The sequence below is a fragment of the Astyanax mexicanus genome, chromosome 5 (genome assembly GCF_023375975.1).
Source record: "Astyanax mexicanus isolate ESR-SI-001 chromosome 5, AstMex3_surface, whole genome shotgun sequence".
Lineage (NCBI taxonomy): Eukaryota > Metazoa > Chordata > Actinopteri > Characiformes > Acestrorhamphidae > Astyanax > Astyanax mexicanus.
In genome coordinates, this window is record NC_064412.1 from 39,810,583 (window position 1) to 39,835,952 (window position 25,370).

The following is a 25,370-nucleotide window of genomic DNA, read 5'->3' on the forward strand; positions in this document are numbered from 1 at the left end:
TATGTACGTTTTTGACTACTTTTAGTGGCGATTCTAGGATTAGAGGTTTAGGGATGTTGAGCAACAAAATGAAATATTTTTTCAGTCATATCAGTAGAAATATAATCATTTAAATTCAAATCAGAAACACACACTATTATCCACAGGAGATAGGTGTGTTATTCTCATTTTAAACCTTTCTTCAGCAGATAAACAGATAAAACCTTTGAGCACATTTTTTAAATATTTTTTATCAAACATTCCTCCCACAGCTGAATCCCCTGTTATCTTCTCTAATTTAAACAGCTTAAAGTGAAACTCTACTCAAAACATAGTAAAGATCTCTCAGGGCATCTGCTCACACTGAGCAATGAAATCCCATCATTTATTTTCACCTTATTTTCTCACCTGAACCTGAATTTGTCCTAATCCAACACAATATTCGTGGCTGACTAGCTGGCCACACACAAACACAAACAACATCGCCTGCAGCATAAGTGTGACACCCTTTAAGTGTGGTTCCATTAAAGTCATTATTTATTTTATATATTTTATTTTATATGTTTTTATTTTTTTGAATGAGTTAAATGAGTTATTGTACTGTAATGGAATGCCTCCAGTCCTGTAGAGGGAGCTGTACCAGGGGTCGGGCGCTAGTCTGTGGCTTAGATGGGCGACAGGAAATTGTTCCCAGATTAATCTGAGAGCTCAGACGGAACACACCGTCTCACAGTGTCTTCTCTGTATCCTGTCTTCCAGATTTGATCTAGGCCCTGCTAACCCCAGGGTCGCATGCTGCTACTACTCAACTGCTACTACTCAACAAACACATCATGGGGGGAGTAACATTAGCTTACTAAAGTAAAAAAGTGTCAAAATAGATTATTAGATCATTAAGAGTGTTGTTTAATTTTGTCTACTGTCTTTCATTTTTAAAATGTAGTTTAATGATCAAATTTTTTAGATTTTAATATTTTTAAGCTTAACAGAGACACAATTAAAAAAGGGCTAGCCACACACCTGCAGTGTTGGGAGTAACGGCGTTAAAACTAACGCCATTACTTTTTTTCAGTAACGAGTAATCTAACTAATTACTATGACTGTAACTATAACGCCGTTAACATTTCCGACACCCCGTTACTGCACGTTACTTTAGCCGCTCTATGAACTTTTTTTTTTACTTCACTTTGCCCTGGTTAACCCCTCCTCTTTCCGGTGAACTTGAGCTTCTGTGTGTTGGCGTGGTGAAGTGAGGCACAATTGTGACGATTTGCGTGCTCTAATCAATTCAGTGATCGCCGTGGACAGCCCAAGTTCCGAATTAAGGACGTTAAGCTCTTTTTAGCTGCTCCGGTTTTTTGTGGTGCTGCTGCTTTCTATTTTAGAGCTTAGATTCTCTGCCCAAATCCCACCTGACCCGAGGACCGACCCGAAATCGGGCTCCTATTTTTATTTTATATAAAGCTCAAGTGTGATAATCACAATGTTGCTAAGTAACCAATTATTATTGTTCACTAAAGCGAACGAAATAACGAAAAGTGAAAGTGAAAAACATTTGTGTTAACTGAATCTAATAAAAACGGTAATTAAAAGGAAAAACATAACTATCTCGAACTGTATTTTGTGTTTATAAAACTAACTAAAACGAACTGAAATTACTGATAGAATACCCTCATTTTTGTGTTTAATTTATTTATAAGCGCTGTTGTACAGCGGCGGTGTTGTGCCGAGCGCGCGGCACCTCGTGGTACTTTAGTTCTTGTGTAAAGCGCTCGCGTTAGCAAGCCCACCCTAAAAACTTACTGAACAGAAAAAATAAAAACAAAATAAAATTAAACTATAATAAAAATGAAAAATGTAATCACGTAGCTCTGGGCGCACGTGAACGCCTCCGCGTTTGACTTGCAGCATTGTGTGTAGCTGTTCTTAAAAATCATTTAAATTAAACAATAGTTCTATGCTTCTATGTTACAGTGTTAATTAACATAATTCTGATTATATTTCGCTCATTCAATCAGCCCGAAAACAGCCAGTTTATGGGGCGGATCGGGCCGGGCTTGGGCTCATATTGACAGTTCATGGTTTGGGCAGAACGTGCTCGGTCTGGGTCGGGTCGGATTTTTTGGGCCCGATCTAAGCTCTATTCTCTTTTGGTGAAGCTGTTATATTAATACCATTTTAACGGGCATTAAATTGTTTTTGTCCATTATTTTGTTTTATATATACATATTTCTTTTGAGTGTGGCTTGGTTTGTTCAATTTCATCCCCAGACGCGTTTTTCCGTTTTTTTTTTTTTCGTTTTTTCAGTATTACAAGTTTTAGTAATTTTCTTTGGTTTTGTGGAGAATTTCGTTTTATTTTTTAGAAATTCGTTAGATTATATTTTTGTCAACATTTTGGGTTTATTTTTGTTTGTTATTTTTCTAATAATAATAGTAAATGCATAATTGATTTCCTTTTTTTTGACGGGTGAATAATAAAAAGTAACGCGATAGTTACTTTTACTGGTAACTAATTACTTTTATAGTGGAGTAACTCAGTTACTTTTTTGGAGAAGTAATGAGTAACTATAACTAATTACTTTTTCAAAGTAACGTGCCCAACACTGCACACGTGATTAGTTATATTTATTTACTTCAGCCTAGACAGAATTCATATTTCACAGCCTAATCACTTTTTACTTTTTAATCACTTTTTAAATCCTGTCATGCATCATCAACCATGTTACAACAGGATGGACAAAAGCAGGGTGGACATTTTAGGTAAAATTGGTATTTTGTGGTACTTTACTGTGTTTAAGTTTTAATTGTGTGCAATGAAAAAAAACTGTAATATTTTCCCATAACAGTGTGGACAACCTAAGCTTTACCTCAGATAAGCATGGGGACACAATTATAAATATTAGGAGAAATTAATATTAAAGAGGACATATTATACATCTTTTTACACAAGTTAGAATAGCTCTGTAGACTATACAAAACATGTTATTGAAGTTCTTTGCAGAAAATCATTCTCACATAAAAAGATATATCCAGCTCTATTCCTGACAGTCTCTTTCAGAATGAGCCATTCTGTCATAGGACTCTGTCACTTTTATGAAAATAAGCTGTTGCTGGCCACACAATGTTTACGTTGAGCATTTACCATACATTAGTGTTAGCTTTTGAAAAATGTGAAAAGCACTAACAGGGTAGTTCATGCTTCACTGAAATAGAAGAGAAAAAAATTCCATATCCCTTACAGATCCTTCCCTCAAACAAAGTCTGCAGGCTGAGGCTGAGAATGTGCAGTCTGAGGTTCTCGACCAAAAGACCGAAATGTCATTGTTTTCAACTGATGGGGTGGGGCTTTGGTGGAGGTTGATAAATAAGGGGTGGTGCCAGGGTGGTTCTATGCAGGTTTTCTTATTGTGATGTCACAATAAGGGAGACAACCAAATGGCTCATAAAAGTACAAGATTTCTAACACCATACTCTTTCATTTGATTCACAGAAAACGGATGGATAGCTTTTTGTGCTTGGATTGTTTATAGGGGAATTCAAGACACAAATGGAAATAGAAAAGCAGGCAAAAAGTGAGTTTTGCATAATATGTCCCTTTTAATAATTGTTGACCATGCAGCAAGTGCCTTCAGTTCCTTAAAAATGAATCAGTGTGAAGTTTGTGATGTCACTGATGCTAAAGGGGCAAAGTAAGGTGGACAGGTAATTCTTGGAAACTGGAAATTGTGTCATTTAAACAATTAAAAGAATCATTCAATTTTACCAGGCAGCACTGCAGATATGACCCCACCTTATCAATGAAAACTGTTTAAAGTATAGGGAAAGCTCTATAAAGTGAAGGTTAACATTCCTTTATATGTGTAACAATTATTTATATGTAACAATATGTGTAACAATTATTATATTATATTTATATGTGTAACAATTTTTCACAGTAAATCCTAAAAAAAAAAACTAACAAACTTTAAACAACCATGCTATGACACTAAAGGAACATTATATTAAAGGAGCATGACATTTAGCAACATACCTATTTTAGCCATAAACTAAATGAACCAATAAATAAAAGCAGATAACCTAAGAGGAACTAACAGATAACTCTCATTATAACTCTCCTAACAGAGCGCCTTTTCTCACACCTTTATCTTATTGTTCTGGCAGCAGCACAAATTGGAGCAGAACTTCAGTTTGTTAAGCCCAACTGGAGAGTAAACTTGCCAGTTAAAATGTTTGCAGACTGACATTTAATTAGCATGGAAGTTACAGCTTCCAGCCCATAAACCAGCACGGGTAAATTAAGAATGCGTAAGCACATTTTTACGGTCCGTAAATTCAGAGAATAATCTTCCATGCACACACACATACACACACACACACACACACACAAACCTTCAGCTTCCTCACAGCTACACGAACAACATCTGTTCCTTTCGGTTGGTCAACTTCTGTGATTCCCAAAAACTAGAAGAAATCAGAAGAAACACATTTCAACACATTTCTACATTTCACAAGCTTATTACTGTAGAGAAAAACACATCACACACATCTACAGTTGGTTAACCCTTAATCCAGATGTTTTTTTATTGAAAGTTGTATTATTAAGTTGGAGTTAATGTAGGTTTTAACAAGCACAGTGTGTTAATATAAATCAATATCAAATTATATTCATTATTTCTCACTTTAAGCTTAATCATACCACAGTTAGTCCCGACCCTGCAATGTGATTGGCTGAAAGTCGTTCTATAAGTGCCATTATCAGCCAGTAATGCACTGTAGAAAGCTCTCCATGTATTACTTCGCCACATACAGGTAACCTAGCGATGATGCAGCGCTTACAAGCCAAACAGCTCAGCTGCAAACAGAGAAGCAATGGAACTATTTTAACTTGCGGAGAGTTTATAACCAAACAGATAATATTTTCTCGCCCTCCTTAAATCAAAATCTTTCAAAAAATTGCGATAATGGAACTGTTATATAATTGCAATAATACGCTTGAGGATTCGTGCCTATGACCATACCACAGCAGTGCCAATATTACTTATTATATCACTCCCTCTCATGTACTATTGCTTCACTATCATCTGTTCACATTTAATTTTCACTTGATCTTGGCGAAGTACTGCCAATCAATTATAGGTAAGTGCTGAGCATTTCTCTTGTTTTAGTCTGGCTACCAATCTTGGGTTGTTTGATTGTGGGTCATTCTCAACACTGCAGTGACACTGACATGGTGGTGATTAGTGAGTGTTGTGCAAGTCAATCAGATACAGCAGTGCTGCTGGAGTTTTTAAACACCTCAGTGTCACTGCTGTACTGAGAATAGATGACCAGCAGTGTCCTTTGGGTAGTGTCCTATGACCACAGATTAAGAACCAGAACCAACTGACTTTACATCTACAGCAGGGGTCAGCAATTAAATTATTTTCTAAGCCATCAAGTGGCGGGCCACAAAAAAAATATGTTTTGGAAAATTATTGTAATATTGTAATGGGATGGAGTGCTACAGACTAGTAGCTCTACAGCCCAGAGAGTTGTTGAACCCAATTGCAGAACAGTTGATCTCAAAGGAGGTCAACCCAAGAAGAAAGAAAATAATAAATAAATAAACACACCGCTGCTCACACGGGATCGAACCTGTATCGTCAGGGTCGTGGTCCACTACACTACCGCTGCCCCGGCTAGTGAATTGGGACACAGCTGGGGAAAACGCTCTTATAAGGAGATAGGTAAAAACAAGAACTTGCGGAAACTAAAGTCACGCCAAACGCGACAGAGGAATAGGGGAGGAAAAAATTCTGTTTACGAAAATGAAGTGTAATGGGATGGAGTGCTACAGTAGCTCTCCAGCCCAGAGGGTTGTTGAACGTAATTGCAGAACAGTTGATCTCAAAGCAGGTAAACCCAAGAAGTAAGGAAAAAAATATTAAATAAACAAACCGCTCCTCACACGGGATCGGCGGAAACTAAAGTCACGCCAAACGCGACAGAGGGGTAGGGGAGGGATGTAAACAAAAGCTCACCAGAGGAGCATTTTATATATTTATTTTTCTTCATTATCGTTCATTATAGTTTAAACGACCTCCCCTATTGCCGACCCCTGATTTACAGTGATGTTGCAGGTAGGTCTCCGTGTTTAGTATATTGAACAGTAAGTGGACACAGTGTTTAAAAAGCACTCCAGGAGCAATAATGTGCCTGATTTGAAAAAAATATATAATAGGTGCAGAAACAAACAGCAAGCATAATGTTATGCTTGATCTGTGTGTATTGCCCAGTCCTACCTCACAATGATTTAAATGTATTCAAGCTTCCTATAAATAAAATGAGCATTCTGAATCAATATAAGCTGAAATCAATCACCACCTTCCGAGCAGCGTATCATTTCCCACCGATGCGTATTTACACCCCCGGCGTGCACTGTAGAGTTTCTCAGCTACACTCTGTAATAACCTGCTCTTACAGAATGCACAGAGCACGTTCATACAGAGCAGTAAAACAGAGGGATGGATTGGTGGTGAGGGGGTTCTGCTCACAGTCAGTAGATTGAATCTCTCAGGTTGGTATATTAAGGTGCGACAGTTATTAGAGTTTCATCAGTCTGAAACTGATGAGGTGCAATGAATGAGCTACACTGTCCATCACTGAGAAAGAGCTCTAAAAAAACAACTGTACCTTAGCACTGTACGCTACATGATGCCTCACCAGGGCCTCTGGGTTGTGCATGATGGGTTTTTCTGCGAAATGGAAAAAGAATAAACATCAGAAAGCCATTCAGCATCAGTAATTCCAAGAAATATTAATGTCAATGCAGTATATACACTTTCATATGCACCCAGATGCAAAAGTGGGATTGCAATGCTATTCTGAAGGAAGATAAATGTTACCAGGAACAATAAATGATTAATAATCTAGGCTGATATGGGAAATATTTTTTTGAACTTTACATACAGAAGCAGTATGTAATGCATGTATAATGCAGCATATCAGACCTCTCAGCATGAAGTTTTAGAGTCTAGCACTCCACACAATTAATTTTTAATAAGTGATATTACCGCTGATGTGGATGCCATGGCATGTTACCTTCCAACCAGTGGCTCTACTTTTTCTGAAACCACATTCCAGTGAGCTATTCCGATAAAAAAAAATGCTTGTCTGCATACTGCTGCAATTTCAAGTCTTATTTTATTATAATGTACAAAGAACGAAAATATAAATGCAACACTTTTGGTTTGCTCCCATTTTTCATGAGCTGAACTCAAAGATCTAAGACTAAGACAAATTTTGGGCACGATTGGGTTTAAATCTGTGTTAGTGAGTGCTTCTCCTTTGCTGAGATTATCCATCAACCAGTCACAGGTGTGGCATATCAAGATGCTGATTGGACACAGGTGTACCTTGGGCTGGCCACAATGAAAGGACCAGTCAGTGTCTGGTGTGAACACAATTTGCCTCTTGCAGTGCAGCACATCTCCTTCACACAGTTGATCAGGTTGTTGATTGTGTTCTGTGGACTGTTGGTCCACTACTGTTTAATGGCTGTGCGAAGTTAGTGGATATTGGCATCTCTGTGGTGCTGCTCATAAGAGACCTGGACCTGTTTTTCCTCTGTAAAGCTGCTTTGTGACAACTTTAGTTGTAAAAAGCGCTAAAGAAATAAAATAAAATTGAATTGAATTGAATTAGCAGGAACTGGAACCCGCTGTCGTATAAGCCGAACCAGAGCATCCCAAACGTGCTCAATGCTGGCCACTCAAGAACTGGGGTGCGTTCAGCTTCTAGGAAGTGGGTACTAGAGGTGTGCCAAAAAATCGATTCACATAAGAATCTTGATTCTCATTTACTACGATTCAGAATCGATTTAAAATGTCCCAAAATCGATTCTGAGGGGCGGGTTTTAGACTGATTTTGGGCTGGGTATTTTTGTTGGACCTGGCAACCCTGGGGATAGCGCTTGTCCTTTCAAACGGAGATCTTCCAGACACACACAGAGCGTAGGTGTTTGAGAATCACCGGTAAGATGGCAGAACAAGCACTATATTACATTAGATTAACGTGTAGTTTCAATGTTTTATGGCAGAATGCTTCATAACAAGCATAAAAAAGATCGCTAGTAGTTAGTTTCAGTAACTGTTAGCTAGCTAACTAGCTAACTTTCCAGTTCCACCTTAAATAACGCTACAGGTGGCAGCGGGCTGCAGCATTTAAGGCGGAACGGAAAAATACAATAAGCTAATCAGAGCTAATTTCAGCTCCTCATCACAGAGGAATTAAGGAATGGACCATATGAATTAATTTCTCCACCTCCTGCCCCCTTTCTGAAGAAATACAACGACCTTAAATTAACTAGTTAATCAGCAGCTGCTCCTGAACTTTAGCGCTCCACTGCTATCATCACATCAGCCCAGCAGCGTCACCTACACACCACCGCTAGTAGCCTGGTAATAAAGCAGTGTTATTTATTATTTATTTATTGTTCATTAACGTCATTGTGATATCCCAGTGATTCCTCTGTCACTGAGGACCCACATTCCTGCACATTTTATTGTTTTTGTAACACATTACCTGCTCCAGGACCAGTGTATATTATGGAGGGTTTTTTTTCAATAAGATTCATAAGCCAGAAGCAGAAATTTTTATAATTCAAATCGTTTTGAATCAAAAATCGATTTTGAATCGAATCGTGGCCCCCAAAATCGGAATCGAATCGAATCGTGAGATAGTAAACGATTCCCACCCCTAGTGGGTACAGATCTTTGCAACATGGAGCCGTACACTATCATGCTGGAACATGAGGTTATGGTCATGGATGAATGGCACAACAATGGAACTCAGGATCTCATCACGGAATCTCTGTGGATTCAAAATTACATCCAAAAAAATGCAGCAGCTGTGTTCATTATCCATAACATACGCCAACACCACCGCCATCATGGGCCACTCAATTCACAACACTGACACTGAAAACCGTTCACCCACGTGACACCAAACACGCAGTCTGCCATCTGCTCTGTACAATGAAAAAAAGGATTCATACGTAAAGAGAACACCTCTCCATTGTGCCAGACGCCATCGAAAGTGAGCCTTTGCTCACTCAAGTCAGTTACAACAATAAACTGCAGTCAGGCGGAGCCCCCGGTTTCTGACATTTTGTGCAAAAATTATTTGGTTATGTAAAGCGATGGTTACAGCAGCTGTCCGAGTGGCTGGTCTCAGACGATGTTGGAGGCAGTGACGTGCAGACGCTATGGCCCAATGTGCTTGGGCAACTGCCCTTTTGCCTTCCTTGGCTGACATTGCCCTTCCGAGGGAGGGGAAAAAATATTATACGCAAATATGATTTCATATTTCAACAAGATTTTCTTACTAATTCGTAATTTTGATTGAAGTTTCGTAAAACAAAGTTTTCAGAGTTAATCATTCAGATTAAGACACCTCGAGAGATAGGCAAAACGGAGGGGTGCCCCGACAGCCAGCTAGCTTGCAGTCAACGTTTAACATGGCTCAGGTTGTTTTGTGGGAGGCTAACCAAACTAAGTTACATGCAGCTGATAACATTTCATTTTATGAAGCAAGATGAATGACGGACATAAAGCACTATTCGAATTATTCACATGCACCTTGTGTTTTTTAGAGGTTAGAGCAACTGCCCTTCAAGATTCCTGTGCACGTTCCTGGTTGGAGGTGAAGATGCTGGATGTGTAGGTCTTCAGTGGACATTCCTGCAGTCAGCATGCCAATTGCAGTCTATGGCATTGTGCTTTGTGACAAAACTCCACATTTTAGAGTGGCCTTTTATTGTGGCCAACTGTGTCTAATCAGCATCTTGATACGCCACACCTGTGACTGGTAGATGGTTTATCTCAGCGAAGGAGAAGAGCTCACTAATACAGAAAATCTTAGATCAGCTCATGAAAAAATAGGAGCAAAACCAAAACTGATGCGTTTATATTTCGGTTCAGTGTATTTTAATTAGTGCTGCCAACATTAACACATTAAAGCATGCAATTAATCTACAAACTTTTATCTGCAAATGAATCTAAAACACTCTAGGCACTTGCTTTACGTCTCAACACTGCTGACTGGTGGTTATCTGCCTCTTATCTGTTTCTGGTAGAGTCCTTCTGTGTTAATTGTGGAACTGACCAATGGACACTCAGGAAATCACTAAGGGCACACCCATCACATCAGAAACACACCAGTCTTCTCCAGAGAAAAGCTTGTAAATAGGCTTGTATTACAGTGGCTGGGGTTTCTGCGGTGCTTTTGGAAAGCAGCAGTAGAGCCTGGGGTTTTTTTTCTTTCTCCCAAAATACATGCAAGTACCAGCATTAAAACATTTTAATCATGATTTTAATCATTAATTACTGTCATATAATTAATGACTATTTTTGTAATTATTTTTAGTTTTTTTAGTTTAGTACTAAAATAAATAGAATTTATTGCATTTTGCCAATATAACAGTGATTATTGTTTTTACAATTGAACATATACCCACTATGAAACTCTGAAGTCTTATGAGGAAAAAGTTCTTATTATTGATTAATTACAGAATATTTATCCATTTCTAATAGACTGCCACCACTAACATAAATGCTCTATATAATAATTCATATATAATTAATATACCACATAATGTAATATATGATTATTATATATTAATAATATTGCTGCTGTTTCAGAAGAAGAACATTTTGTCAAAAGTGATTCAAACACACAAAGAAATACAGCTTACACTGATTTTCTCAGCAGTGCTTGTAAAAAAAAAAACTCGTGATGATACTGATTTAAGCAGAAAGTAGGTTCTACTACTGATTACAGGAAGTGGAGAACTGTGAAGTGTGTTGCTCAGCAAATCTCAACACATGACTCAAAGTCATGATTTCACACCATCCCGCTAACATCAGCAGGAAGTAGGGCTCCAGCTGACGTTTTTAGCTTTTTTCCTTCTGTGAGGTTGATTTTCTTAAAGTTTATGATCAGTCTTGTTCTCAGCTCCATCCACAAAATCTGTTTCATCGTCTGTTTCTGAACCACTGAAACCCTGGCCACGCAAACAGCCTTTAAAATCAAGTCGAAGAACAGATTTTGGGGAAAAAAAATTGAATATTATTTTTTGGGCCATAATCACCCAGCACTACTACTCACACTCAGAACTCAGTTTCTACATCAGCTATAGCTCTCCATTATCCATTATGTGCCCATTCTCTACTCGAACTCATAACTCGGAACTTGTTTTTACATTAGCTATAGCTCCACATTATCTTTCTGTACTGTTGTTTTTGTTCCGTTGTTTCTTTTGTACTGTGTGTGGGTTTCTTTCTCTTAATGTAAGGGAGTTTCCTTCCTTGCCACTGTTATTACATAATGTCACATCATTTATTAGCATCACTGTGGTGCTTCTTATAAGAGGCGTAGACTTGTTTTCTCTGTTAAGCTGCTTTGTGGCAACTTTTGTTGTAAACAGCCATATTAAAAATAAAATTGAATTGAATTGAATTAAATTAGACACTGGCTATTATTAAGAGTCATGTGTCAGTTCTGGAGCTCTACTGTATTAAGTGATCAAACAAGAATTGCAGTTCCTGTGACCATGGAGGGTCTACAGTGTGCCTCACACAGGGTTGCTGTAATCCTTAAATCCTCAATATTATCTTATTATAAGCTTTCAGGATTGGCTACATGTGAGAAATAGCAAATCAATCACATATTTTGGCTGAAAATCGACTGATTCCAACACATCTGTTCAAGCTTTCTATCTCTGCTTGGTACATACTGGTGGTGCCTGTGCACATGGTGTGTAATGCAGTGTGTAAGCTGCTCATGTGGAAGCTGTCTAAGTCTCCGCTGCCCTCCATCCTCTACTGAAAGGGAGAAAACAAGCTCTGATAAATGAGGCAGAGAGTGTCCGTCTCAGTGGTCAGCAGAATGACATGACACCATTTACACCTTACCCAGAAGCCTCAGCTCAGAGAGGTGGGGGTGGGGGAGTGAGAGAAAGATGGGAGGGGAGGGGCAGAGTGAGTGAGCGAGAAAGTGCGAGGAGGAGAGAGAGAAATGAAGAGAGAGAGATGGGGAAAGAGACAGGGGAGAGAGAAAGAAAAAGTGAAAAGGAAAAAGAGAGACAGTGAGAGGGATGGGGAGAGAGACAGAAAGAGAACAAGAAAGAGAGAAAGAGAGAGAGCAGTACTGTCCAAAACATGCTCTTTGTAAAATTAGGCCTCAGTCAGTGAGAGCAATGTTTATTTGACACCTCCATCAAAGAGCCGACACGAACTCATCCACCGACACTTCAGCTGTCACACACTCTCTGTGTTAGTGAAAGGTCCCGTCCTCACCCAGAACATCACAATTAACACAGACCTGTTACAGGCACTGACAGCACTGCCGTGTGCTAACCTCACAGCAGTGAATACCAAGCAAAAGAGAAGTATTAAACAGATCCTAGAAAGCCAAACTGTCTTTATTTTTCCATAGTTAAATATTGATTTTATGTTTACTACTAGGGGGTTACAATCCAGATAAAAATGTGATGTGTATTACACTATTGGAAATCCTGATATCAATGTGCAGGGGCGGATTTGGGGGCCCTGATCAAATGGATTATTTTGTATAGCAAAATGCAATATTCAGGGTTCATACACCTTTTACAATGTAAAATTCAAGCACCTTCAAGGCCTATTTTTAATTTTTTCCAGCACCTTTCAGCTGTGGTAAATTAATGATAGCGGTGATATCTCAAAACTGCCATTCAGCGATATTCAATATATCACGAAACTATTCTCCACACTTCACAGGGACTATGCTACTGAGAAAAAAATATAAATAGCAGGAATTATGGATTTATTGGTGTCAGTTTCACACAATTTAAATACCAATGTTCTTCACCACATATTTACCTATTCATTTGATCGAGCAGTTACTGTATGTCAAATTTGGGGGTGAGTTGAGAGCATTTATACACACATATACTTAAAAGTATTGATGTGCTTTTTGTCACACTGCAAGAGATGGTATTATGTTTATGTGAGCACAACCAGAATTGTGTTTGGCAATAGCAGAAGGAGAAGAAATTAAAGCAAAATAAGTTTTATTATTCTTAATGTATCACCTGTCTGTAGAGTATCCAACTTCATTGGGTCAATAATGAAACTGAAACTACGCCGGGCAAACAGCCCCGGAGATCGGCCTGTTCCCTGGCGCTTGCTTCTTTTTTGGGCACCGCTGGGATAAGACTGTTCCATGGTTGTACCGAAGTTACCTTAGTCTACCTCGCCTAGCTTAACTTGCATGTACGGTGTCTCTTTAGTGTCAAACAAAAAATAAATAATGCATTTAATTATTATTATTTTTTGGCCAGCAGGTTTGCGTGGTTTGCGTGGTGGTAAAATCCGCCCCTGTCAATGTGGAACACAATAAATTAAGATCCTAAACTAACTTACGCTTTTTATAGGTTTTTCAGCTCTTTTCACTCTTGCTGCACTCATTTTCCCAGGTTAAGAAGCACAGTACTAGTCAAAAATGTAAATTGAATATTGAACACATTAAAGCTATACAGTAACACAGGCAGATTTTTTTTTTGTAAACATATGTTGTATACTTTAGATTCACATTTAACTTTGAGGACAGATCTGCACACTCTTGGTACTTTAATCTCAGTGTCTTTATGAGGTAGAGTCACCTGGAATAGTTTTCTGAGCATCTCGAAGGAGTTGCTGGAGGTGCTGGACAACAGTTATCTGCTTTTTCCAAACGTTTGACTGGTACTGCAATTTGGTGTGTGCGATTACTGTGGACCTCTACCTTGCTCTAACTCACTCTACTTCATTCCGCTACCTACTCATTCTCATTTGAGGAAGTGGCCATAAAACCCTCCAATAACAAGTCTTCAATCAAATGCAACACTCCAGGAAAACAGAATGGAGAAAACACCTTACAAATGTACGTAAAAAATTATATTATGTTATATTTAGGTTTCACAGCAATTGTAGACACAGTCTTCTTCAGTGTTTTTTAAAGAAAGTGATGGAATGTGTGACTGGTGAATTAAAACTTTATAAATGGCAAATGTTTTTAACCATAATGCCAGGTAAGAAAGTCGTCTGTCTGTAGTCATGGTGACGGCAGTTTCCTGCTTTTACCTGAAAGCAAAGAAGGGTGTCCCGAATTTAAATCCTAAATTCATCCCCTCCTACTTAATTGGAAGCTCCCTTCACAGCACAGAACAATTTAAAAAAGACAGTACCTTGCTCTACCTCACTTTACCTCCCTCTACCTCACTCTATCTATACCTCGCTCTACCTGGATCAAATTCAAATTACCTCACTCTTTCTTGCTCTACCTCACTCTACTCTGCACTACCGCTACCTCACTTTACCTCACTCTACCTGGCCCTACCTCACTTTACCTCACTCTACCTGGCCCTACCTCACTTTACCTCCCCCTACCTCACTCTATCTCTACCTTGCTCTACCTGGATCAAATTCAAATTACCTCACTCTTTCTTGCTCTACCTCACTCTACTCTGCACTACCGCTACCTCACTTTACCTCATTCTACCTGGCCCTACCTCACTTTACCTCCCCCTACCTGGGCCTACATCACTTTACCTCACTCTATCTGGCTTTATCTCACTTTATCTCCCTCTTCCTTGCCCTACCTCACTCTACTCTGCACTACTGCTACCTCACTTTACCTCCCTCTGCCTCATTCTATCTCTACCTTGCTCTAACTGGCTCTACCTCACTTTACATCCCTCTTCCTTGCCCTACCTCACTCTACTCTGCACTACTGCTACCTCACTTTACCTCCTTTTACCTCACTTTATGTCCCTCTTTCTTGCCCCACCACACTCTACTCTGAAGTACCGCTACCTAATTTTACCTTCCCCTTCCTGGTTCTACCTTACTTTACCTCCCTCTACCCGTACCTCACTCTGCCTTGTTTCACCTCACTTTACCTCCCTCTACCTGTCCCTCACTCTGCCTTGTTTTGCCTCACTTTACCTCCCTCTACCTGTACCTCACTCTGCCTTGTTTTACGTCACTTTACCTCCCTCTACCTGTACCTCACTCTGCCTTGTTTTACCTCACTTTACCTCCCTCTACCTGTACCTCACTCTTCCTTGATTTACCTCACTTTACCTCCCTCTACCTGTACCTCACTCTGCCTTGTTTTGCCTCACTTTACCTCCCTCTACCTGTACCTCACTCTGCCTTGTTTTACGTCACTTTACCTCCCTCTACCTGTACCTCACTCTTCCTTGATTTACCTCACTTTACCTCCCTCTACCTGTACCTCACTCTGCCTTGTTTTACCTCACTTTACCTCCCTCTCCCTGTACCTCACTCTTCCTTGATTTACCTCACTTTACCTCCCTCTACCTGTACCTCACTCTTCCTTGTTTTACCTCACTTTACCTCCCTCTCCCTGTACCTCACTCTGCCTTGTTTTACGTCACTTTACCTCCCTCTACCTGTACCTCACTCTTCCTTGTTTTACCTCACTTTACCTCCCTCTACCTGTACCTCACTCTGCCTTGTTTTACCTCACTTTACCTCCCTCTACCTGTACCTCACTCTTCCTTGTTTTACCTCACTTTACCTCCCTCTACCTGTACCTCACTCTGCCTTGTTTTACCTCACTTTACCTTCCTCTACTTGTACCTCACTCTGCCTTGTTTTACCTCACTTTACCTTCCTCTACCTGTACATCACTCTGCCTTGTTTTACCTCACTTTACCTTCCTCTACATGTACATCACTCTGCCTTGTTTTACGTCACTTTACCTCCTTCTACCTGTACCTCACTCTGCCTTGTTTTACATCACTTTACCTCCCTCTACCTGTACCTCACTCTGCCTTGTTTCACCTCACTTTACCTTCCTCTACCTGTACCACACTCTGCCTTGTTTTACCTCACTTTACCTTCCTCTACTTGTACCTCACTCTGCCTTGTTTTACCTCACTTTACCTTCCTCTACCTGTACATCACTCTGCCTTGTTTTACCTCACTTTACCTTCCTCTACATGTACCTCACTCTGCCTTGTTTTACGTCACTTTACCTCCCTCTACCTGTACCTCACTCTGCCTTGTTTCACCTCACTTTACCTTCCTCTACCTGTACTTCATTCTGCCTTGTTTTACCTCACTATACCTCCCTCTACCTGTACCTCACTCTGCCTTTTTTTACCTCACTTTACCTCCTTCTACCTGTACCTCACTCTGCCTTGTTTTACCTCACTATACCTCCCTCTACTTGTACCTCACTCCGCTTTGTTTTACCTCACTTTACCTGCCTCTACCTGTACCTCACTCTGCCTTGTTTTACCTCACTTTACCTGCCTCTACCTGTACCTCACTCTGCCTTGTTTTACCTCACTTTACCTCCCTCTACCTGTACCTCACTCTTCCTTGATTTACCTCACTTTACCTCCCTCTACCTGTACCTCACTCTGCCTTGTTTTACCTCACTTTACCTCCCTCTCCCTGTACCTCACTCTGCCTTGTTTTACGTCACTTTACCTCCCTCTACCTGTACCTCACTCTTCCTTGTTTTACCTCACTTTACCTCCCTCTACCTGTACCTCACTCTGCCTTGTTTTACCTCACTTTACCTTCCTCTACTTGTACCTCACTCTGCCTTGTTTTACCTCACTTTACCTTCCTCTACCTGTACATCACTCTGCCTTGTTTTACCTCACTTTACCTTCCTCTACATGTAAATCACTCTGCCTTGTTTTACCTCACTTTACCTCCCTCTACCTGTACCTCACTCTGCCTTGTTTTACATCCCTTTACCTCCCTCTACCTGTACCTCACTCTGCCTTGTTTTACGTCACTTTACCTCCCTCTACCTGTACCTCACTCTGCCTTGTTTTGCCTCACTTTACCTCCCTCTACCTGTCCCTCACTCTGCCTTGTTTTGCCTCACTTTACCTCCCTCTACCTGTACCTCACTCTGCCTTGTTTTACCTCACTTTACCTCCCTCTACCTGTACCTCACTCTTCCTTGATTTACCTCACTTTACCTCCCTCTACCTGTACCTCACTCTGCCTTGTTTTGCCTCACTTTACCTCCCTCTACCTGTACCTCACTCTGCCTTGTTTTACGTCACTTTACCTCCCTCTACCTGTACCTCACTCTTCCTTGATTTACCTCACTTTACCTCCCTCTACCTGTACCTCACTCTGCCTTGTTTTACCTCACTTTACCTCCCTCTCCCTGTACCTCACTCTTCCTTGATTTACCTCACTTTACCTCCCTCTACCTGTACCTCACTCTGCCTTGTTTTACCTCACTTTACCTCCCTCTCCCTGTACCTCACTCTGCCTTGTTTTACGTCACTTTACCTCCCTCTACCTGTACCTCACTCTTCCTTGTTTTACCTCACTTTACCTCCCTCTACCTGTACTTCACTCTGCCTTGTTTTACCTCACTTTACCTCCCTCTACCTGTACCTCACTCTTCCTTGTTTTACCTCACTTTACCTCCCTCTACCTGTACCTCACTCTGCCTTGTTTTACCTCACTTTACCTTCCTCTACTTGTACCTCACTCTGCCTTGTTTTACCTCACTTTACCTTCCTCTACCTGTACATCACTCTGCCTTGTTTTACCTCACTTTACCTTCCTCTACATGTACATCACTCTGCCTTGTTTTACGTCACTTTACCTCCCTCTACCTGTACCTCACTCTGCCTTGTTTTACATCACTTTACCTCCCTCTACCTGTACCTCACTCTGCCTTGTTTCACCTCACTTTACCTTCCTCTACCTGTACCACACTCTGCCTTGTTTTACCTCACTTTACCTTCCTCTACTTGTACCTCACTCTGCCTTGTTTTACCTCACTTTACCTTCCTCTACCTGTACATCACTCTGCCTTGTTTTACCTCACTTTACCTTCCTCTACATGTACCTCACTCTGCCTTGTTTTACGTCACTTTACCTCCCTCTACCTGTACCTCACTCTGCCTTGTTTCACCTCACTTTACCTTCCTCTACCTGTACTTCATTCTGCCTTGTTTTACCTCACTATACCTCCCTCTACCTGTACCTCACTCTGCCTTTTTTTTACCTCACTTTACCTCCTTCTACCTGTACCTCACTCTGCCTTGTTTTACCTCACTATACCTCCCTCTACTTGTACCTCACTCCGCTTTGTTTTACCTCACTTTACCTGCCTCTACCTGTACCTCACTCTGCCTTGTTTTACCTCACTTTACCTGCCTCTACCTGTACCTCACTCTGCCTTGTTTTACCTCACTTTACCTCCCTCTACCTGTACCTCACTCTTCCTTGATTTACCTCACTTTACCTCCCTCTACCTGTACCTCACTCTGCCTTGTTTTACCTCACTTTACCTCCCTCTCCCTGTACCTCACTCTGCCTTGTTTTACGTCACTTTACCTCCCTCTACCTGTACCTCACTCTTCCTTGTTTTACCTCACTTTACCTCCCTCTACCTGTACCTCACTCTGCCTTGTTTTACATCCCTTTACCTCCCTCTACCTGTACCTCACTCTGCCTTGTTTTACGTCACTTTACCTCCCTCTACCTGTACCTCACTCTGCCTTGTTTTACATCCCTTTACCTCCCTCTACCTGTACCTCACTCTGCCTTGTTTCACCTCACTTTACCTCCCTCTACCTGTACCTCACTCTGCCTTGTTTTACATCCCTTTACCTCCCTCTACCTGTACCTCACTCTGCCTTGTTTTACGTCACTTTACCTCCCTCTACCTGTACCTCACTCTGCCTTGTTTTACATCCCTTTACCTCCCTCTACCTGTACCTCACTCTGCCTTGTTTCACCTCACTTTACCTCCCTCTACCTGTACCTCACTCTGCCTTGTTTTACATCCCTTTACCTCCCTCTACCTGTACCTCACTCTGCCTTGTTTTACCTCACTTTACCTCCCTCTACCTGTACCTCACTCTGCCTTGTTTCACCTCACTTTACCTCCCTCTACCTGTACCTCACTCTGCCTTGTTTCACCTCACTTTACCTCCCTCTACCTGTACCTCACTCTGCCTTGTTCTACCTCACTTTACTTAACATTTTCTAGCTAGCATAATGATATACAAACCACTGATTAACCAATAATTTACTTTCCTCTTTATTTTAAGGCGGTTTATTTACTGAAGGCAGTGTTTCAGTTCTGCTCATCAGACTTCAGAAAGTTGTAGATTGGTTGTTTTTCTCATCAGGTTTCCTGTTGTGTGCAATGCTATGCAATACACTTGAGACTCCACTCTGACTCGCCTCAACTCAAATTAATCAACTTGTGAACATGTCTACTTTAATCTATCTAAAAAAAACATACTAGAGTTTTGAAACGGCACATCAGATTGGAGAAATTGATTTTTTTTCCCTTGAGAAGATCATGAAAATCTTTCCACACAATGTCAGATCACACATCAGCAAGTCTGTTTAAGATCACTTAAAAACCTGACATGATGTGAGGTGAAAGATGGAGAGACTGGCTGATCTAACATGTGTCTGAGGAGGCATGTGCTACTCTTCACCCTCCTGGTTTTGGGGCATTGCTAGTGATAGGGAGAGTGTAAGTAAGTGGGTTGGATAATCGGCATAGCTAAATTGGGGAGGAACAAAAAAAAATGTAACTTCTGTAACATTTACCACAACAGGATAGACAGCTGAAGAGTTACCTCAGCTACATATGGAGACAATATGAAGTAAAATTAATATTATTAATCAATGAACATGCAGTCCATTGAAAATAAAAGTATGAAGGTTGTGATGTCACTGATGTCAAAGATTACTTTCTTAAAGGATTTTCTGCAGAAATAACTTTATAGTTTTATGAACATAGCTAAATGAATAATTAAAATGTACAATTATATTTTAATTAATAACAAACATTTTTAAAGCTAAGGGAAAATTGGATTTAAAAATTAATTATGTTCATTCATTTTATTGTGTTTAATTATTTAATCACTTAAGAATTAAATAAGAATTCAAGAATTCAAATTAATCAGGTAGCACTGTGGACACTGGAAATCCCATTCCGCAAATAAAACTGTAGAAATGACTAAATGTGAACATTTCCCTATATGTGGAATATTGTGTTCATTCAGAGTAAATCTCGAAAAATTAGTTTTTAAATATGCAAACAACTATGCTGTGATAAAAAAGTTACATTATTTATATAGACATTTACCCCAGTATACAAAAACATCACAGGGTTATGTGAGGTAAAACCAAGGTCTATGCTGGAAAACCATTAGTGTATCACAGCAGGAGAAATGTCCATTTTTAGCGTTAGCCTCTGTGTTGTTGTGGGAAAGGTTACAGCGCTGTGGGTTCTTCCCCCTCCTCTCTCTTCAAAGGGCCGGACAGGAAAAGGTCAGGCCGGTATGTCCAGCCTCATTACCTGTCTAGATAGCACACTAATCATACCTGACCACCTGACCACACAGCAGAATGCTTCCTGTGGTACGGCTCATTGAGCATGCTGTGGGAACGAGGAGGTAAAAATGGATCTGTGGTGATCAGCAATAGCTTTCTAAACCGTAAAACCTGGAAGTGCTGTATAACTCTTAATCAGGCACCGCTGCGGAGTCGGTAAGCTAACGGGAACAATTTGTGGTGTTTGAATAATTCTGGTTCATAAATTAAGCCCCTTTTGGTAATATACAGTTGCAAGAAAAAATATGTAAATACTTTGGGATACTTTCTGTGCAAATTGGTCATTAAATGTGTTCTAATCTTCATCTAAGTCATAACAATAGACAAACATAGTCTGCTTAAACTAATACCACACAAAAAAGTCTATTGTTGTGACTTAGATGAAGATCAGAACACATTTAATGACTAATTTGTGCAGAAATCCAAGTAATCCCAAAGGGTTCACCTACTTTTTCTTGCAACTGTACATAGCATGAAGAATTGGCCAGCTGGTATGGCACTGTCCATGTGGAACTGGACCAAATTAAATTTAAAATCAGAAACCAGAAAGTTGTCACAGACGACTCTGGTAAATTCCCACATCATTCTCTGCAACAGAGAGAAAAAAGTGGTTTGAGTTGATTTACAAACTATACTCTCATATTTTACTTAGCATCCAAGGTTTTGATACATGTGACTTGAGCAGCTTACATATACTTGGCAACCGAGGCGTTGGTACATCTGACTTGGGCCGCTCCCGTATTATACTTGGCAACCGGGGTATTGGTAGATGTGATATGGTCTGCTTACATATTATATTTGGCAACCGGGTGTTGGTGCATGTGAATTGAGACACTCCCATATGACACTCGCAAGCGAGGTGTTGGTACATGTGACTTAGGTTGCTCCTATATTATACTCGGCAACTGAGGTGTTGGTACACGTGACTTGGGCCACTTTCATATTATCCTCGGCAACCAGGGTGTTGGTACATGAGACTTGTGCCACTCCCATATTATACTTGGCAACTGAGGTTTTGGTACATGTGACTTAGGTTGCTCCTATATTATACTCGGCAACCGAGGTGTTGGTACATATGACTTAGGCCGCTCCCATATTACATTAGGCAACCAAGGTGTTGGTACATATGACTTAGGCCGCTCCCATATTACATTAGGCAACTGAGGTGTTGGTACATATGACTTAGGCCGCTCCCATATTACATTAGGCAACCAAGGTGTTGGTACATATGACTTGGGCCGCTCCCATATTATAGTAGGTAACCAAGGTGTTGGTACTAGGGCTGGGGCGGTATTGATTTTTTATAACCGCGGTAAAAAACTAACGCATCACCGCGATATTGCGGTTAACCGCGAGACCCCAACCCCCCCCCCCCCCAAAAAAGAAAAAAAAAAAAACGCAAATTTATTGGTAACAAATCTTTATTCTTCAAACCATACAGCCTACATACAACTTCTACATAAACCATAAATACAGCATAACAAGTGAACATATGCTGCCTGTATAATTCGTCATTGTACAGCTAACCTGTCTTTTTCCGTGCAGACTTTTTGAAGGAGGAGCTTGTCCGCCTCCCCCTTCTCCATCCATAGATCTATTTTAGGGCTGGCCCGAATAGCGGTTTTGAGCTCAGGATATTCGGCAGTAATTGGTAGCGAATATTCTAATATTCGTTTAAAAAAAAAAGACGAATTAATCCACAGCAAAATTTTCCACTGACCCCCGGCCCCGAAAAAAATATATTTCTCACCCCTTTCCTCGGGCCGTTCGGGCTCAAGGCTCAAGAAGTCTGTGATAGGCGTCTGTTTTTTTTTATTCACACTCTTCTTATTTCTCATTAAATATCTACTAGATACAGATTATATCTGTACAGTATCATTTATTTCACTTCCCTCCTGAATATTTGGAGTGCATTATGTCTCCTTATGTTGTGTAGTTATGTAGTTTTCACCCCAGAATTTCTGCTGCTGCCCAGGCTTCGGCTGCATCGCAGGGCAGGAGCGCAGCTGCGTTACGGCTATTTCGTTTGAATTGTGCAGTGCAGAGTATTACAGATTTTGTATTTTTGCACTTGGGCTATTAGCTCAATATTAAATATTTCGTTTGTTTATAAATTATTTTATATTCTTAAACCATGTTAAATTATATTCGATTGGAGGAAATTAATTCAGACATCATTTCTTTTTTGTCCCGTTACCGTTCCGCAAAAAAAATCCTTCTTTTAATCCCGCATCAGCCCGCCACATACACAGTTTTGCCGCACCTGCCCCGCGGTCCTAAATAAATTTAATAAATTACATTTAGTGCTTAAAATTAAAAAAAATATTTATTAAAACCGCGCGCGGTCACGTTTCTTACCACATTACAAAAAAAAATCGGTGTGTGTGTGCGCGTGTCGGTCCATTCTCCGCTCCTTTTTTGTGCTTAGGGTTTTTTTGTTGCGTGCATGAGAATCACTGCGTGATTATTACAATTTTCTTAACTATTTATTAATGTGCTCCCACATCCTCTGGATTGATTAAACTCCTGTTCCCGCCAATAACAATTCAGTTCTGTCTGTGCCGCAAGATATCCTGACGGGACCCGCGTCATATAATATGTTGATTAAAATGTCGTGACGTTAAGAAATCGGCTCGCAAGAGACAACCGACCAAAAAAAAGACATTAGTTCCATTTTAAAATAATAGAAACCTGTCCTTTATGTTTGACAATTTTTGTTTCACTTTACGTGTCCTTACTCATCTGAAGTTTATTTATCTGAACTGAGTTTCATATGGTTATATTTGTAGCGGTTCTGAACTCAGTTCCGCGTGCTGTGAAAGAGACAAGGCGCAGCGCATTTTACCTCAGACTTGGTCAGATAACAACATTTCAGTAAAGATGGTGGTTATAGTTTTATATCATTGCTTTGCTGTTTGAACTACACTTCAACCAACCTTACTATTTTTACCAAGACTGAGGCGCAATGCCGCGCGTTCTCCGCGGTGCTCACGCAGAACAGCCAGCAGCCAGACAATGAATTAATATATTTTACTTTCTCAAAATGTGACCACGGAACACCTTACATGGCTCTATGGTTTACCTTGAGGTGGGTGAATTAGTTTGATGTGTTGGCGAGAGGTGCAGACACCACTTTCCGGCAAATCTTGCAGATGATTCTCTTCTGTTCTGAGTCTTTTTCTTCCTTTTTTCTCAACTTACTGAGCCTGCCCTGTAGCTTCCATTTCCGAGCCAATATTAGTGCTGCTAATCTTCACTCTCTTCAGCAGCCTCAATGGAGACGAAGTGAGCAGGACCTCAATGAGTACCACGCACCGCGTTTTGCTTAACCCATTCGCTGCCGCGCCAGTGCAGCGGCAGCACAGATAAATGACAAAAAAATTTATATTCGATATTATGAATTTTGAGATCGTTTGACACCAATATCTATCGCGATCAAAATATATTTGATATATTGCACAGCCCTATAGTGTAGGACTTACACTTGACATATTAATACTGAATTCACCACAGTTGTGCTTATATGGAGCATTTTACTACCGCTCAAAACGCAGTCAATCAGATTTGACAGCCATAAAAAAATGCGGTAATGACGGTAATGAGCTCATCACCGCGGTGACGTCCCATAACCGCGGTATTGCGGTAATAAAATTATCGTCACAGCCCTAGTTGGTACATGAGACTTGGGCCACTCTCATATTATCCTCGGCAACCAGGGTGTTGGTACATGAGACTTGTGCCACTCCCATATTATACTTGGCAACTGAGGTTTTGGTACATGTGACTTGTGCTGCTTGCATATTATACTTGGCAACCAAGGTGTTGGTACATATGACTTGGACAGCACCCATATTATACTAGGTAACCGAGGTGTTGGTACATGAGACTTGGGTCACTCTCATACTATACTCGGCAACCAAGGTGTTGGTACATGTGACTTGGGCCGCTTCCATATTATACTCAGCAACCCAGGGTCTTAGTACATGTGACTTGGGCTGCTCACATATTATACTTGGCAACCAAGGTGTTGGTACAAGTGACCTGGCCCTTTTCTATTATATATTTAGCAACCGTGGTGTTCGGTAAGATTTCCACATTATACTGGGAACATATACAGCTACTGCTCTATATGAGGCAACCAACCACAACATGCTCCTTCAAGAAATGGTCTCTGGAGAACAGAGGAGACCCTGAGGGACTGCTTTGCATCCACAGACTGGAGTGTGCTGCAGGACTCTCACGGCGAGATATTAACAAAAGTGACTCTGACCAATTCCCATACTATATTTGGAACCTGGGGTGTTGACACATGTGGCACTCGGCCTGGATATGAGCTGAGAATTTGGGCCATGTAATCAAGTCTAGATTGAAACATTATTATCACTCAATAAACAGAATATTACAATTCATATAAAAGTGATTAAGGGGGGTGTGATATATCTTAAAATACTTTTCTGACTGGTAAGTTGGGGTAAACTAAAAGTGTTTAATGGTAAATAATTAAATCATTAAACTTCCTCAAAGATGTTCTTCGCTCTGATCCATCTGATCTACAGAAACTCTTCTCCACAGGATCAATATTCACACATTAAACTGCCCAAATCCAGTTAAATCCAACTAAATCCAATATATACTCAACCAGAGTTTATTTTGAAATGCATATTATAATGATAAATATACCCATATTGCTTATTTCATGACATATGTACTGTATATTACAGTCTATAGTGACAAGTGACAAAAAATGTAACATCCACATTCTGGTGGATTTCCAGTGTGGTTTTATTAGCATGGTTAGATAACTGTAAGATTTGTTGTCTGGCCAAAAGTTCTATGCAAATGTTGCAGTAGCAACAGGACTGTACATCCGTAGGTTGCAGCCGGTGTCCTAACGCTATGGTACTGATGTTGGTCAGAGCTAGAGATGTGGGACGATGCTGATAGCTGGTCTGTCAAAGC

At 40.3% G+C, this 25,370-nt stretch overlaps 1 protein-coding gene across 3 annotated transcripts in view; it reads right to left on the reverse strand.

The window, feature by feature from the left end:
• The window catches only part of gulp1b (GULP PTB domain containing engulfment adaptor 1b), a 125,626-nt gene that overhangs the window by 33,959 nt on the left and 66,297 nt on the right, over positions 1 to 25,370 (reverse strand). For all 3 annotated transcript variants that reach the window (XM_049479333.1, XM_007248802.3, XM_007248805.3), the window contains 2 exons: positions 6,655 to 6,716; positions 4,372 to 4,443 (listed from right to left, as the gene is read on the reverse strand). In XM_049479333.1, the coding sequence (XP_049335290.1) occupies positions 4,372 to 4,443; positions 6,655 to 6,705 (123 nt within the window). In that variant the 5' untranslated portion in view covers positions 6,706 to 6,716. The remainder of the gene's footprint in view (positions 1 to 4,371; positions 4,444 to 6,654; positions 6,717 to 25,370) is intronic.